We start from the raw sequence: 14,450 nt of genomic DNA on the forward strand, positions 1-14,450 counted from the left end.
TCTAATTTTATATTTGAATGGGTGTTGTTTTGGCACTTTATTTTCCCTGCCAACATGTGGCGGTAGGTTTCGTGGTGCTGTTGCAGGTTTAAACATACTTAATTTTTAAAAATCTTTTTTTGTTCTGGCATACTTCTAAAAGTGGATAGTAATAATTTTTAATTTAGACATACAGCATGTTAACAGGCCCTTCTCCTGAGCTGGTGCTGCCAAAATATCCAAATTAATCTACAATCCCACGATGTTTTGAAGGGTGGGAGGTAACCCGGATGAAACCCATGCAGACATAGGGAGAACGAACAAACTCCTTATACATACAGCACTGGATTTGAACCGGGTCACTGGCACTGTGCTAAACACTATTCTAACTGTGCCACCCGTAAATGTGAATGTCATGGACCTATTGAATAACATCCCTTGATACCACAACATGTCTTGTATAACTTGGACATAATTTGACCTTTATTGTCACCAACGCATACACATAATTTAGCAACTTTTACTTGCCAACGAATTCCACGGAGAAGTGAAAGAGACTCATCAGAGATGGACAGTGTCCGTGGATGTGCCTCCAGCACTCCTGCAAACTAGTCGTGCGGCCTCCCGTTTGTTCTAGTGGTGAACTCTAGTTCTCAGTGTTGACCCTCTGATACAAAGGCAGGTTGAGGAAAAATACATCAGCCATGATTTGAAGAATGAAGCAGACTTGATGGGCTAAGCAGCCTAATTCTGCCTTCTAATCAAGAGTCAGACAGCTTTTTGTTTCTCATCAACATTGAGTATACTGTTTGTCCCATGGAGGATGTGCTCAGCTATTCCAGGGTTCCTTTTTCCCCCAATGCACCAGTGAAAAGTTTTGCTTTCCAATCAGTCAACCTTGGAGTAAGTTGGGCAAAATGAAAATGTGATCATGGAAGGCAAGGGGGAGATGCCGTTTGCTCCTTTGTGTCTGTACATGTGAAATAGTTAATCAAAACCACACATTACTGTTGAACCCACAAACAAATGTGTCGTGTATTTATTGTCATTGTTGGAATTCTACTTGGACTTGACCTTTTGGACTCCATGTCCTTGTTTTCAGGGACTGGTTTTATACCCAACCACCAGCTGGTTCATACTAATTTTTAAATTTTAATACTGCAATTTACTCATGGACCCAATCAGAAATATATATTTATGAAAAGTTTAAAATGGCCGAAAAGTTAAGGAGCTTTACACAATGTGTCAGTGTATTTTAAAGGTAAAATTACTTGCTTGTGTTGCACGGCACTTTTATGTTTGGAAGCTTGGTATTAGGTTGCTGAAGCCTCTCAATAGAATTCATGCAAAATGTACACTATAGATAATTTGTATTATTGGCTGTTATTCCAAGTAAGTTTGTTTACACTTTACAGATCAAACTAGTAAACTGAAATACGTTCTTCGAGACGCACGATTTTTCCTCATAAAGAGCAATAACCACGAGAATGTGTCTCTGGCAAAGGCAAAGGTATGGAAACCGTTTCATAAAATTAAATGAACTCTGGTGTCTGCTGTAATTTGCTGTACTAAATTAAGGATGATATTACACATTGAGTTATCTTCCTCTTGGGTTAGAAATTATTTTGGTGGGCATGATGAATTTTCAGATTTCTGAAATTAAAATCACAATGAACTCTTTTGTACCCATTTAGTTTTTAAACTCCAGTTCACAGGTTTCAAAAAAAATCTAGTGATGCAAATACACACTGGTTTGTGATGAGTCATTTCAGAAAGAATTGAAAGAATTGCTAATTTTTGGTTTATATTTCATGTAATTTGATTGTTTTTTCATGTCTTTAGGGTGTGTGGTCAACACTGCCAGTAAATGAGAAGAAGCTGAACACTGCTTTCCGAGATGCTCGGAGTGTGATACTGATATTCTCTGTTCGGGAAAGTGGAAAGTTTCAAGGTGAGAAGCGAGCACAAAAAAGTTGTTTAAGGTGGCTTTTATGGAAAACAGATAATCCTGGTTTATAGTGGTTCAGGTTAGAGAAATTGTGCAATTTACAAATCATAATCCTGATTTTTAAAAACTTCCTCGCAAGGAAAAAGTTCATTTTCAAGCTAGTGCCTTTGCTGTTAGTTTTTTTTGTCTCTTCCAAGCGAACTTTCTGACAAAGCTTATAATTAAGTATTTGAAAAGTTTGCTGAAGCTGATTGAATGGAAGTTACTACTTCACTGTATCCAATTCTTTGTCTTTAACACTTTATTTATTGCATAAAAAATTATTATCTGTAAATAGAAAGTAAATTGAAGGTGGTTGTATAAGGGCATTTATTGGCAGGCTCTTTAAAGTATTGATATGCAGAAGGATTTGAGGGCTGGATCCATAACTCACTGAAAGAGGTTGTGCATCTACACAGTGTGACAGAGTATTTAGAGGTGGTTTAGGAAGAATTGTTAGAGCAGCTTGCACACATACATTTTAAAACACAGAATATTTGCAGGACTTTTATAGAACGCTTTTTGCAAGAAAGCAACGAAGTTGCAGAATACAGTTTGCCTGGGAGAGCATGTGATCTTTGCAGGCAGAGGAGAACAGTTTTGCTCTCAGAGAAGGAGGGTGTAAAACAGAGAGAGGAGTCTCAGAAATTATTTCCAGAAGGACAAAGCTGGTAAATTTTGGTAGACTGCCTGATCGAAGGAGAAGATTGGCAGTGTGAAAGGTGACCTGAAAGAAAGAGGATCATCTGGAGAACCCTGAAGGGGGCAAGTTTCGTCAGCAAGACTGATTGAGAAGGAATCAGTTGTGGATGTCCTGGAAAAGGAATCTTTCTCTGAAAACCAGCAAGAACCCTCCTGAGTGGTAACCATTTGCCTGTTGAGCACCAAAGACTGGTGAACTTTATTAATGCTAACTTCTGTGCACAGAACAAGAATTGCCTGCAACCAGTGAGATTGGACTGTGATCCAAAGAACTTTACTAATCTTAAATATACATTACACACACCTGCGCTTAGTATTAGAGGGGGGATTAAGTAGTTAGGAGGATAGTAATAAGTTAAAGTTCAATTCTGTTTTCTTGTTCATATATAATTAAAAACTACTTTTGTTGAAGTAACCCTGTATTGTGGTGCATATCTATTGCTGCTGGTGTTTGGGGTCCTCTGGACTCCGTAACAATAGAGTGTGAAAGAAATTGTGGATGGAATGTTTGACTTAATTTGTGGTGGGGTGGGAGAGGGGGTATCATTGAAAATAAAAGTAAGGAAGCCAGCTAGATCAGACTTGGCCGCACTTGGACTATTGTGTGATACACTGGCTGTCCTGTTTATATACTAACAAGTTTATTATCAACATACAATGTACATATCCCACAGCCAAATAGGTAATTTTCAATACTATACACCAGCTATTCTCAACCTTTTTTTGACTATGGCCTCTTTGGGATTCTGCTCAAAGTTTATCTGACCCCTTCTCTGTGAAACAGTCAACGTGGTTTCTTCTATATTTCCTACCAACTACATAAAAAAAGCAAAAAATTTCATGAGTTCAACCCTTGACCCCCTTAAATGTGCTGTGGCCCCCGTTGGGAATGGCTGCTATACATTAAATTACTCCAATACATAAAGGTACTAGATGCTGCTTGGATGAGAGGATATTTTCAGTGAGATTGGACAGACTTGGATTGGTTTCTCTTAAGCATCGGAGGCTGTAGGGAGACTTGACAGAATTAGCGGAGGAGGAGTTGATAAGTTAGACTTTTTGTTCCTTTTTGGTAAAAATGTCAAATCCTAGCGGACAGGCAATTAGGGTGAGGACAGTGGGTTTAAAGGATATGTGCAGGGTAAATATTTTACACAAAGTGATGGGTGACTGGGAGGGGTTGCCAGGACTAGTGGTCTGAGAGATTTCTGCATAGACATACACTTGCAGGGGATCGATGGACAGGTATCTTCAATTTAATGATTGGCACAGAGCCTTTTTCTGTGCTCTACTGTTTTATGTTCTGAATGTGTAAATACTATGAGTATTAACAAAATTTATATTTTCAGGACATCTATTAATATGTTAACATAATTAAATTTGTTCCTAGGATTCGCTAGACTTGAATCTGAATCTCACCATGGAGGGTCTCCAATACACTGGGTGCTGCCGGCTGGAATGAATGCCAAAATGTTGGGTGGTGTCTTCAAAATTGATTGGATTTGCAGGTATGATGTACTTCTGGAAGCAACAGAAGTGTGAAAACATTAGAGATGTTGCTTGAAGAGATAATGTTGCATGCTATGAGATAAAGCTCCTTGTGGGACAAAAAATAAATTGCTGAAGGAATGCAGCAGGCCAAATAGCATCTTTGTTTTGGATCGCGATCTGACTTCAGGACAATATGAAGAGGGAATATAAAGAGATGAGACAGGCTCTGATAGGTGCAGCAGATGAGGTTGGGAATAGTGGAAACAGAGGAGGAAGCAGGTTATTTAGTTAATGGCTCTTTATACTGGTTATCTCCCTCTGCGTTCTCAGTCCTAGTGCAGGACTTTGGCCTGAAATGTTAACTATCCCTTTGTTTCTGCAGATGCTGCTCAACTCGCTGAGTTCCTGCACAGAATTTGTTTTTGCTCTAGTTTTCCAGCATCTAGTCTCTTGTGTGTGCAGTGGTAAATGAGAACTGGATGACCTGGTATGGCCTCTGGACCATGCTGAATGTAAAAACTAGAGATTCCATTAGAAATAGAAAGAGAATATAATGTTTAAATGGATGGATATGCACAAATGCATTAAAAGTTCTTGTGTACTCATATCAACTGTTTATCAGTTTTATTTTCAGGTAATTTGGTAATCTTTAAAATGTACTGTATCTTATCTGTATCTACATTAAATCTCCTACGGGCTCTCTATTTCCCCACCTGTCCTCTTTGATATTGATGGTGGCAGGATTTAATTTATGATTTTTAATTTTATGAAAACCTGGAACTACAGAGGTATATTCTTTAAAAGAAAGAATCTTGCTATGCCAAAAGAGGGATGCACAAAGCTGTAATGAGTGAGATCATGAGGCTGATGCATTGTGGACCTGTGGCAAATTTAAGTTTTTAAAGTATATTTTATCTTAAAGACCACTTGGCCTAAAGGGCAATTCTAATGAATTCTGGGAACTCGGCCTCTTGGGGTAAATGTGTACAAACCTTTGAAAGTGGCAGGGCAAGTTGCCAGAGCAGTTAGTGATATACAGGGAGAATAATAATGTTGATTCTTCGTAAAGCGTGAGTGGAAATAATTGAGGTATGTTTAGGGAAAACTGCAGGAAATTCTTTCCTCATATCAAGGCAGATAAAATCTAGTAGACTGAGAGAAGAAATTTTAATGAGATCATCTACACTCAGAGGTGAGTACCTGGCATACTCAGGGTGGCTGAAGCATTTAATTGTCTGGCTGAGTACTTGATTCACTCAGATGTAAGGTTAAGGGCCAAGTGCTAGGAGGTTGGATTAATACAGATGGGTGCCCATTAGTCAGTGTGGATGCTTTGAGCTGAATGACCTGTTTCCATGCAGTACAAAACAATAAATACTTTGGAAGAAGAGATTCCACAACTTAAAACTAGAAGAAAACCTTGCTGGCTAGCAGTAGAGATCCCGGTGACTTCATTCTATTCTGCACCTGGTTGAAAAGGTAAATTGGTGGAGCACACTAGTTATCTTATTTGCCTGCAAAACTGCAGAGCTGCAAGAGGTGAAATAAAGTGCCTTCGAGAAAATAAATATGGAATTTACTATCTGTACAACTGTCAGCAAATCATTCAAAGATCTGTGAATGAACACTTATTTATGGAGGGAAGGATGTTTAATTATATATTAATATTTAACTATTTTTTCCAGGCGTGAGTTGCCATTTACAAAAACGGGGCATCTTGTTAACCTATGGAATGAAAATAAACCAGTTAAAATCGGACGGGATGGGCAGGTATATTGATCTTAACTTTTCACATGTATTGTAGCCTTGAAGAGTGTTACCTTTTAGTAATTGAGCCATTTATGTTTGTAGGAAATTGAACCTGAGTGTGGCACACAGCTTTGTCTTCTATTTCCATCGGATGAAAGCATTGACTTGTATCAATTCATTCATAAAATGCGGCACAAGAAAAGAGTGCATTCTCAGCCACGGTCAAGGGGACGACCTTCTCGGCGTGACCCCGTCCGGGAAGTGGGAAGGTTAGAAACGTTCTTTGGACTGATAGTAGGCACTTGTATTGGAATAACATGATGGAGCACTAGGAGGTCCCAGCGAGAGAGAAGATCATTCTAAAATCCTCATGCCAAGCTGTATGGACCAGTCTGTGGCTTCAGTGAGGATCACACAGCCTTCCCTTGACAGCTTTCGCTTTGTCTTTTCGTCTTCAAGAGTAAAAGTGGATCCTATGCGTGGTTAAAGCAAAAATGTCCAGAATGAACTGTAATAAAAAAAATGTGGTGTTTTAATTTTGAAGACAAGTCAGAGTAGTATTATCCTGTACATAAACTGCATGGAGGGAGTTTGAGGTATTCTGTAGTTGTTAAATCTTGGTATGGTAGGTGGAGTGTAAATTATATTTTTAATGGTAAACTTGCTTTTATAATATCTTGTGAAAGCCTTTTTTCCAGGTGTATTCCTGTGGCCTGGGACTTAAGGATCAGTATTAATTTTACAGAAGATGACATCTCATTTTGAGTTAAATTATTTTATCTTGATCAAGAAGAGCATTAAATACGGGACTCTTTCACTTGGTGCTACACCATGGTCACCGTGACTCATACACCTATTGAAAGTATTCCTTAAAGTTAGTCACATGAATGCATATCCATCAAGCTGCTGGGCTTCTGAAAACTTCCACGTGGTTAGGGTTTTTATTTAAAAAAAAAGGGAAAATCGATGGCCCTTGGAGACCTGGCAACAAACCAAAGAGTGGATGTTGCTGAGTCCGTGTGCGACCTTCCTAGATGCCCACAGAGCCTCTGGACCTGTACAGATTGAAGCCACCTCACTGAGCACTGCTTACGGACAGTTTACAGTTTCTCTCCTAATCTTGGGGGGAGAAAAGGGGTGTTAACACGGTGAAAAAAAAGCGGAGAATTTCAAAGAACTGACCTAACTACTCTGCTTAGTGCTTTTGCCTGTAGCCAACTACCAAACAACAGATTTAAGTCTTTCAATGCCCTCCACTCTGTCAAAGGACTATGGATTGATGTAGTTTGCTGGGAAACAACCTTTGACAAATATTTCCTTTTCTGAAAAGCACCTGTGGAGGTAGGTAGAAAATAATCCACAGTGGTCCATTTCCTTGATGTAGCGGACTGTCGATTTAGGTAGAAGGAAACCTGGCAGTGTCCCTCCCTTTGGCTATCATGGACTGTGCGGCCAGCTGCCTTTTTGAAGTTATGAGCCAAGGGGTTCACTGTTCTGTTTTAAAGGTCTTTGTCAATGGAATTTATTTTTTTTGCACTGGACTGCAATAGCCTTGCTGCCACAACACCTCTACTCAGCCCAACAGGCCCTCCTTTTATGTTTCTGGCTCAGTCATTAGTTTGGACTGCTTTATGAACGTTACTGTCAAATTAAAATCTTCGTTTGCCTGGTCAAAAAGCAACGACAAGAAGCGGTATGTTCTTCCTTTAACCAGCACTTTTTATATAAACGCTGTTGTTTCCCTTGCTGTGTTTTGAAATAATAGGGTGAGAAAAATCCAGTTTTCTTGATTATTCATGTTACCGGGCTGAGGAATCTTTTCAATTTTTCAAAATCTCAACTTCAGCTTCATCAAAACTGGGTAACCTACACAGACAATGATTTGATCAGCTTCTCTATCCAAATGTATCCAATCTCTCAAGCTTTGTCATCATCCCATTTGTTTATAGCCCTTTTGCTGTTATCGTGTCAGTTTGATTAGTTGGTTATTATGCAAATATGGATTAATCTGCAATGTGAAATTGAAATCAAGACTAACCTACACCTCAGCTCAGTAATAAGATTAGATATAGAATTGATGAATTTTTCTCACTGAAAACAACTTTTATGCTTTTTTATTTTCATTGAAAAATTTTGCAACAGATAGCTGGAGTTAATTATTTAGTGTGAAAATAACTGCCCATTTGTTTTCTCCTGTTAATTTTGAACAAACAAGGCTTCCAAGGCGCTTTGTTCAAGGTGTCTCACTGTTTTATACCCTTCAAGTTAGGAAATTATTGTTGTGAGTATGGGGATGAATCGCATTGTTTAAAATACATTTCACTTTCTTGGTCTTTTATCCATATTCACTTGTTGCATTGTTAATGTGAAGGTGCTTGTTAAAGCAAACAGCACGTTGAGCAGAATGGGGAAAATTGAGTATTTAAGCTGTATTGTTTAATGTCTTGTTATAATTTAGATCTCTGGTTTCAATAACATGTTCCACTGTGATAATATCTTTTTCAACTGTTGATTAAACCACATGTGCAATGTTTGAATATATTAAGCTGTAGATCAGAATTGCAAAGAATGGACAAAAAAAAAGTTATTGTAGCACATATTTTACAGACCAGTTTCATGAAAGTTTTGTTGCCAACTGCAATAAGAAGTGTCTGTAGTGATTGAGGAAAATGCAGTTTTACACACTTCCACCCTGTGGTTATGACTCTATGGATTTTAATTTCTCATAAGATTTGATTTTTGCATTATTTTAAAATAAGCAAGTTTATAGATGTTTTTAAACTCTGGTTTTAATGTACGGTTAGAAAAATGTGTACCTAGTCAAATATTTCCCTAGAATAGTAAAAATGTCATCCAACTGGTACAGTTATTCTCATGAATGTAGTGAAGGAAAACCTCCACTTTTAGATTTCGTGATTGCTACCTTGAACTTTTGCATTTGGTCAGCTATTCAACTGTATTTGTGTTTTCGTTGTTTCATAATGATTCTGTTTACCTAATTTACGTAGGCGTCGAGCAGAAGATTTTGATTCATATAACACCAGAAAGAGACCAAGGATTGACTACCCACCAGAATTCTCACAAAGAACAGGTCAATATCTTGTACCATATTGAAATCGGAGTTAGATGTGTGGCATTTCAGTGAAGTCTCTCTCTCAACGTGCAAAAAATGCTTTTTATTTTCAACCCATTCAAGAATTCCATTGTTTAGAGCAGTCTTGAGTCTGTGAGGAGATACTAGTTTAGAGCTTCAATCATGCCACATGGAATGCTAGAGTTTCCAAAATAGAACCAAATCACAAACTTCAGGTAAGTGGGCATTTCATTGCTGAGAAGGCTTCTTGCTTTCCTCTTCAGCTGTTATAGTTTGGAGTGAAAGCTTAAAACAGATGTAGGCAATAAACTGGTGGATAAGGGGAAAATAGCTAATAGAAGTGGACAACTGATCAGATTTGAAAGTTTAGCAAGTATAGATGATTTGAATGATACACTGTTGTTTATTGTGAATGAACACTGACCAAGCACTGGGCAGCTAGTGCATCTGTACACTGTATTCAAAGTAGTAAAATATTTCAAGTTGCTTCTGAGGATCTATGAAAATTTGTTACCATTTCTTGTGATGTTTGGACTGGTGATCCAATGCTTTATTACTAAGGTTCGTTTACTGAGGGCAGCACGGTTAGTGTAGTGGTTAGCACAATGCTATTACAATGCTGGTGACCTGGGTTTGCATCCAGTGTTGTCTGTAAGGAGTTCATGTGTTCTTTCCCTATCTGTGGATTTCCTCCCAAGTTCTAAAGATGTATGGGGTTTGTAGGTTATTTGGTCATATGGGTGGGCACTAAAAGCCAGAAGGGACTGTAACTATGCTACATCTCTAAAAATTCAATTAAAAATTGAAGACATTGTTTGGACCATGACATTCAGAGCCTGCAATCGAGACATCAGAGGATGTGTTACTAATGCAAGTAAACCTAGGAACAAGGATAGGATTTAATGAAAGCAGAGAAAAGTTCAATGTGCGATAATTAAGTGTCAATTAGACTTGTTATTGTAGCTAAAGAATTCCTATTCTATCTCGTGCTGAATGATCAGCGCTATTTTGGATGTGGAATATATAATGAAGCAGCTCAGGGCAGCTGTTTGGTTCGTAATCATAACTCTTCAATCTTATTTAATCTTCATCCCTTTCATAAACAGTTCTTAGAAAAAAACATTTGATACCATTCAGGAAGGAATTGCTCATGCATGCACCTTAGTTATTTGTCTCCACATGAAAAGTGATGCCATATTCTTGCTATTTTGTATTTGAGTTTCTCTCTGCTCATTGTGTCAGCCTTCTTAATATCCACTTCGACTTGACCTTTGGGAATTCATCTGTGGAGACTGATACAATCTCCTGCCAATTAATAGGCATAATATCAAAGTCTGCTCGTCTGCCCATTACTCTGAAACCCCTGCATTATAAGTTCTTAAAATAAAAAGAGTGCCCTTCGTAATGTTTGAGACAGATATGCTTTCCTTTATTTTCCCCTGTGCTCCACAGTTTTAAATTGGTAATCAAACAATTCACATGTGATTAAAGTGCACATTCCAGATTTTATTCAAGGTTATTTGTATATATTTTGATTTGACCATGTTTGCAGCACTTTTTAAAATATACATAGTTCCCTCATTTCAGGTGCCATAGTATTTGGGACATAGCAATGAAAGGTATATTTGTACTTTGTTTAGTTCTTTGTTGCATATCCCTTATATGCAGTGTCTGCTTGAAGTCTGACTTATAGAAATCACCAGCCGAGCATCTTCTCTGGTGATGCTCTGCCAGGACTCGACTGGAACCATCTTCAGCTCCTGATTGTTTTGGGGGCTTGTGCCCTTACGTTTTCTCTTCAGCATATGGAAGGCATGCTTAATTGGATTTCGATTGGGTGATTGACTTGGCCATTCAAAATGTTTCCAATTTTTAGCTTTGGGAAAACTCCTTTTTGTTTTAGCATTAAAATGTTTCTAGACCTCAGAATTCAGTTTGTTACTGACAGCAGTTGCATCATCGATGAAGATAAGTGCACCAGTACCTGTGGCAGCCATACGTGCCCAGGCCATAATACCCTCACCATGTTTCACAGATGAAGTGGTATTCTTTGGATTGTGGGAAGTTCCTTTCTGCCTCCAAAATTTTCTCTTTGCCATCACTGATCCAGATTAATCTTGGTCTTTTTCCATAACACTTTTTTCCAGAATTCTGCAGCTTAATTTAATGCTACTTAGCAAGCTGAAATCTGGCCATCCCGTTTCTCTCGCTAACTAATGATTTGCATATTGCAGTGTAGCCTCTGTATTTCTGTTCATGAAGTCTTCTGCAGACAGTAGTCATTGACACATCCACACCTGCCTCCTGACGTGTTCTGATCTGTCAGACAGGCACTTGGAATTTTTCTTCATTATAATGAGTTCTGTCATCAGAAGTGGATGTCTACCTTAGCCTATAAGACTTTTTGCGATTACTGAGCTCACCAGTATACTCTTAATGTTCCATAGAGTTTTTTTTAAATCCTAAGGTTTGGGTCATGTCTTTTACTGTTTTATTCTTGTTTCTCAGCCTCATAATGACTTTCATTGGCACAACTTTGGTCCTTGTGCTGAAAAATGGCAACTACAGACTCCAAAGGTGATCAAAAGCTGAGAAGCAAGCCTAATTCTCTTATACCTGCACCAATGAAGCAATTAAGCAGACCTGAGTAATCCCAAATATTATTGTGCCCTGAAATAAAGGGACTATGTATAAAAAGTGCTGTAATTTCATTATGGTCAAACCAAAATGTATGTAAATCTCCTTGAATTGTTTGATAACAAATTGAAAACTGCTGCACAGGGCAAATAAAGGAAAGAAAATGTCTGTCCCATACATGGAGGGCTCTGTATCATCTCAGTCAGTGGAGTGCCAACATGTTCTGTTGGACAACAGAATAATTCCACTTTATTTAGGTAAATGTCTGTCCCATACATGGAGGGTTCTGTATCATCTCAGTGGAGTGCCAACACGTTCTGTTGGAAAATAGAATAATTCCACTTTATTTAGGTAAATGTCTGTCCCATACATGGAGGGCTCTGTATCATCTCAGTGGAGTGCCAACACGTTCTGTTGGAAAATAGAATAATTCCACTTTATTTAGGTAAATGTCTGTCCCATACATGGAGGGCTCTGTATAATCTCAGTGGAGTGCCAACATGTTCTGTTGGAAAACAGAATAATTCCACTTTATTTTCACAAATCATTTCAAGAATTCAGAATGCTCACATTTATATGAATTGAAGATCACATGGTTTTCATTATTGACACTTTTAATATGATTCTTTCAGGCAAAATAAAATGTCCCATTTCCATTCTTGAGTCTTTCTTCAAGATCTATTGATAGAATTGTTCAGAATTTAGAATGGGTTGACATGGTTAGTGTGGTGATGAGAGCAATGTTATGGCTGTTTTGCTGTCTAACAAGTTTATACAATCTCCCTGTGTCTGCATGGGCTTCCTCTGGGTGTGACGGTCTCCTCTCATGTTCCAAAGACCTACGGGGCTCAGGTTAATTGCTGTATTTGGTCAGCAGGGCCGGGAGTGTCTGTTACTGCCCTTAAATTTAATAAAAATTTAATATTTAAAATTTGTGTGTGTACATAGTTGGTCAAATATGGTTGATTAGTGATTGATCATCTTAATTGCAAGGCAATAAAGGTTGTGAGTAAACTATTCTGAAATATAATTTAAAAATATGTACATTCCCTACACGGAATACAGTGTTTTGCCGTACTTGGTTGTCAATATAGATTGTTAAAACTATGCACTTTTACCCTAAAATATTTGAATTTTAGCTTTGGGCAAAGAAACTTGAGGCAGTTTTCAATCTTCACTATTAGTTGAGAGAATGCTTGTCGAGCTGTTTTTTATGAAGTCATCTTGATATTCCAGCAAGCTACTGGCATTTGAAGTGTAAAAGTTTTAGATGATATTTGAGGACTGGGTTCTTTGATATTTCTTGTGAATTGTTTCCATGATGTTTGGTTTCCACCCTAATTGAAAGATGAATTCACAAACCAAGTTCCATCTTCACCTCCTTGTTTGGAGAACTTTGTAGCAATAGACCTCTGGGTGTTTTTGTAAATCTTGTTCCAGTATCTTTGAATAGCGTGCAGGTTGATTGGCAATATGACATCTTGGGAGACTGAAGGGACACTGATGATCTTCAAGGCTTTATTTAGGCATGTAGCCTATTGCAGCTTGGTAAAGTGATGATTCTATGCTATCATTTCAGATGGGCATTGTATTCATGTATCTGCTTAGTTGTGCTAATAAATGGTTCCCTGTGTTAATGCTCATTGTTTCACACTTTGCTTGCTAATGTGTTCATGTTTGGGCAGGATACATGAAGGATCCACGGTACCAAGAAGTAGAGAGGTAGGTTCTCAAAATTAAATCTCTCAGCTACATTTTTATTTTTGTGTAAATAAAATTAATCACCATTTTCAAACTTTATATTTCCAACAGGCGATTTTCCGGCATTAGACGTGATGTGTTTTTAAATGGAGTAAGTGATTTTTTTTGGAAAAACCTCAGTTTGCGGTTTAAAAATATTCATGGTAGTGAATTGATAAATATAATCCAAAGCCTAGGTTTTAAACTGTCTATCTTTGGTTCACAGTCATACAATGATTATATGAGAGAATTTCATCACAGCATTGGTCCACCACCACCGTGGCAGGGAATGGTGAGTTGATGAAAGAACAGACCTCGTCGCAAACATTGGACTTGTTCTGATTTAGTTATCTGAAACCAGTGAATGTTCTCTCTCGCAGAATGAGATGATACCAATAACCTTTTTCACGGTGACCTTTTCAGACAACCAGTAGTCTGTAAAGTTGTCATTACAGGGCCGAGTGCAACAATTGGTCATCTGTACTCAATGCCACCCTACCCTGCATCATTTGTACAGTTTTTGCATCCTCTTTGGCATGGTCAACTGCAGTCAATACAGTAATTTGTATTCATTCTGCTATGTTGTAGCTGTAGTATAATCCTTTCAGAAAGATTTGCTAATTGTAAATCTGGCTAGATTGTAAGGTAAAGCATTCCTGATTTCTTAGAAAGCTAGATGTTAGCTTCCTTTGCGGAGCCAAGTTTAATTGATTTCAGGATACCCTTGGAGAAGTTAACCAGGAGTTTTTTTGTATTATTGTTTGGGAGACTCAACCAATGAAAAGGGCTCTTCATGCCAATGTGTCCACCCTCCAACCATCAAGCACCCATTTAAATTAAGATGACAGAAATAACATTTCTTTTAATTTTCCCCACATTTCCATTAGTCCATCTCCGATTCTACCACATATTAGGGGACCAACCTACATATTTTGTGATATGGGAGGAGACCAGAATTCCAAAGAAACTCATGTGGTCACAGGGAATAATTCCATACTTGAGCTCAGGATTTAGTTGGCCTGAAAGTGCTAACGCCTCTGTATTGCAATGCATGTAGTTTGTTTGTTCTTT

At 38.1% G+C, this 14,450-nt stretch overlaps 1 protein-coding gene across 7 annotated transcripts in view; it reads left to right on the top strand.

Annotated features, from left to right (window-relative positions):
* Positions 1-14,450, top strand: part of ythdc1 (YTH N6-methyladenosine RNA binding protein C1) — a 116,601-nt gene that overhangs the window by 43,933 nt on the left and 58,218 nt on the right. For 6 of the 7 annotated variants that reach the window (XM_069936138.1, XM_069936149.1, XM_069936135.1 and 3 more), the window contains 9 exons: positions 1,395-1,489; positions 1,822-1,930; positions 4,059-4,176; positions 5,845-5,929; positions 6,011-6,177; positions 8,917-8,999; positions 13,325-13,361; positions 13,452-13,491; positions 13,606-13,671. In XM_069936138.1, coding sequence (XP_069792239.1) covers positions 1,395-1,489; positions 1,822-1,930; positions 4,059-4,176; positions 5,845-5,929; positions 6,011-6,177; positions 8,917-8,999; positions 13,325-13,361; positions 13,452-13,491; positions 13,606-13,671 — 800 coding nt within the window. Of the gene's footprint in view, positions 1-1,394; positions 1,490-1,821; positions 1,931-4,058; positions 4,177-5,844; positions 5,930-6,010; positions 6,178-8,916; positions 9,000-11,510; positions 11,586-13,324; positions 13,362-13,451; positions 13,492-13,605; positions 13,672-14,450 lie in introns of those variants that run through there. The other variant, XM_069936162.1, reaches the window with a different exon arrangement.

The sequence above is a fragment of the Narcine bancroftii genome, chromosome 1 (genome assembly GCF_036971445.1).
Source record: "Narcine bancroftii isolate sNarBan1 chromosome 1, sNarBan1.hap1, whole genome shotgun sequence".
Classification (NCBI taxonomy): Eukaryota; Metazoa; Chordata; class Chondrichthyes; order Torpediniformes; family Narcinidae; genus Narcine; species Narcine bancroftii.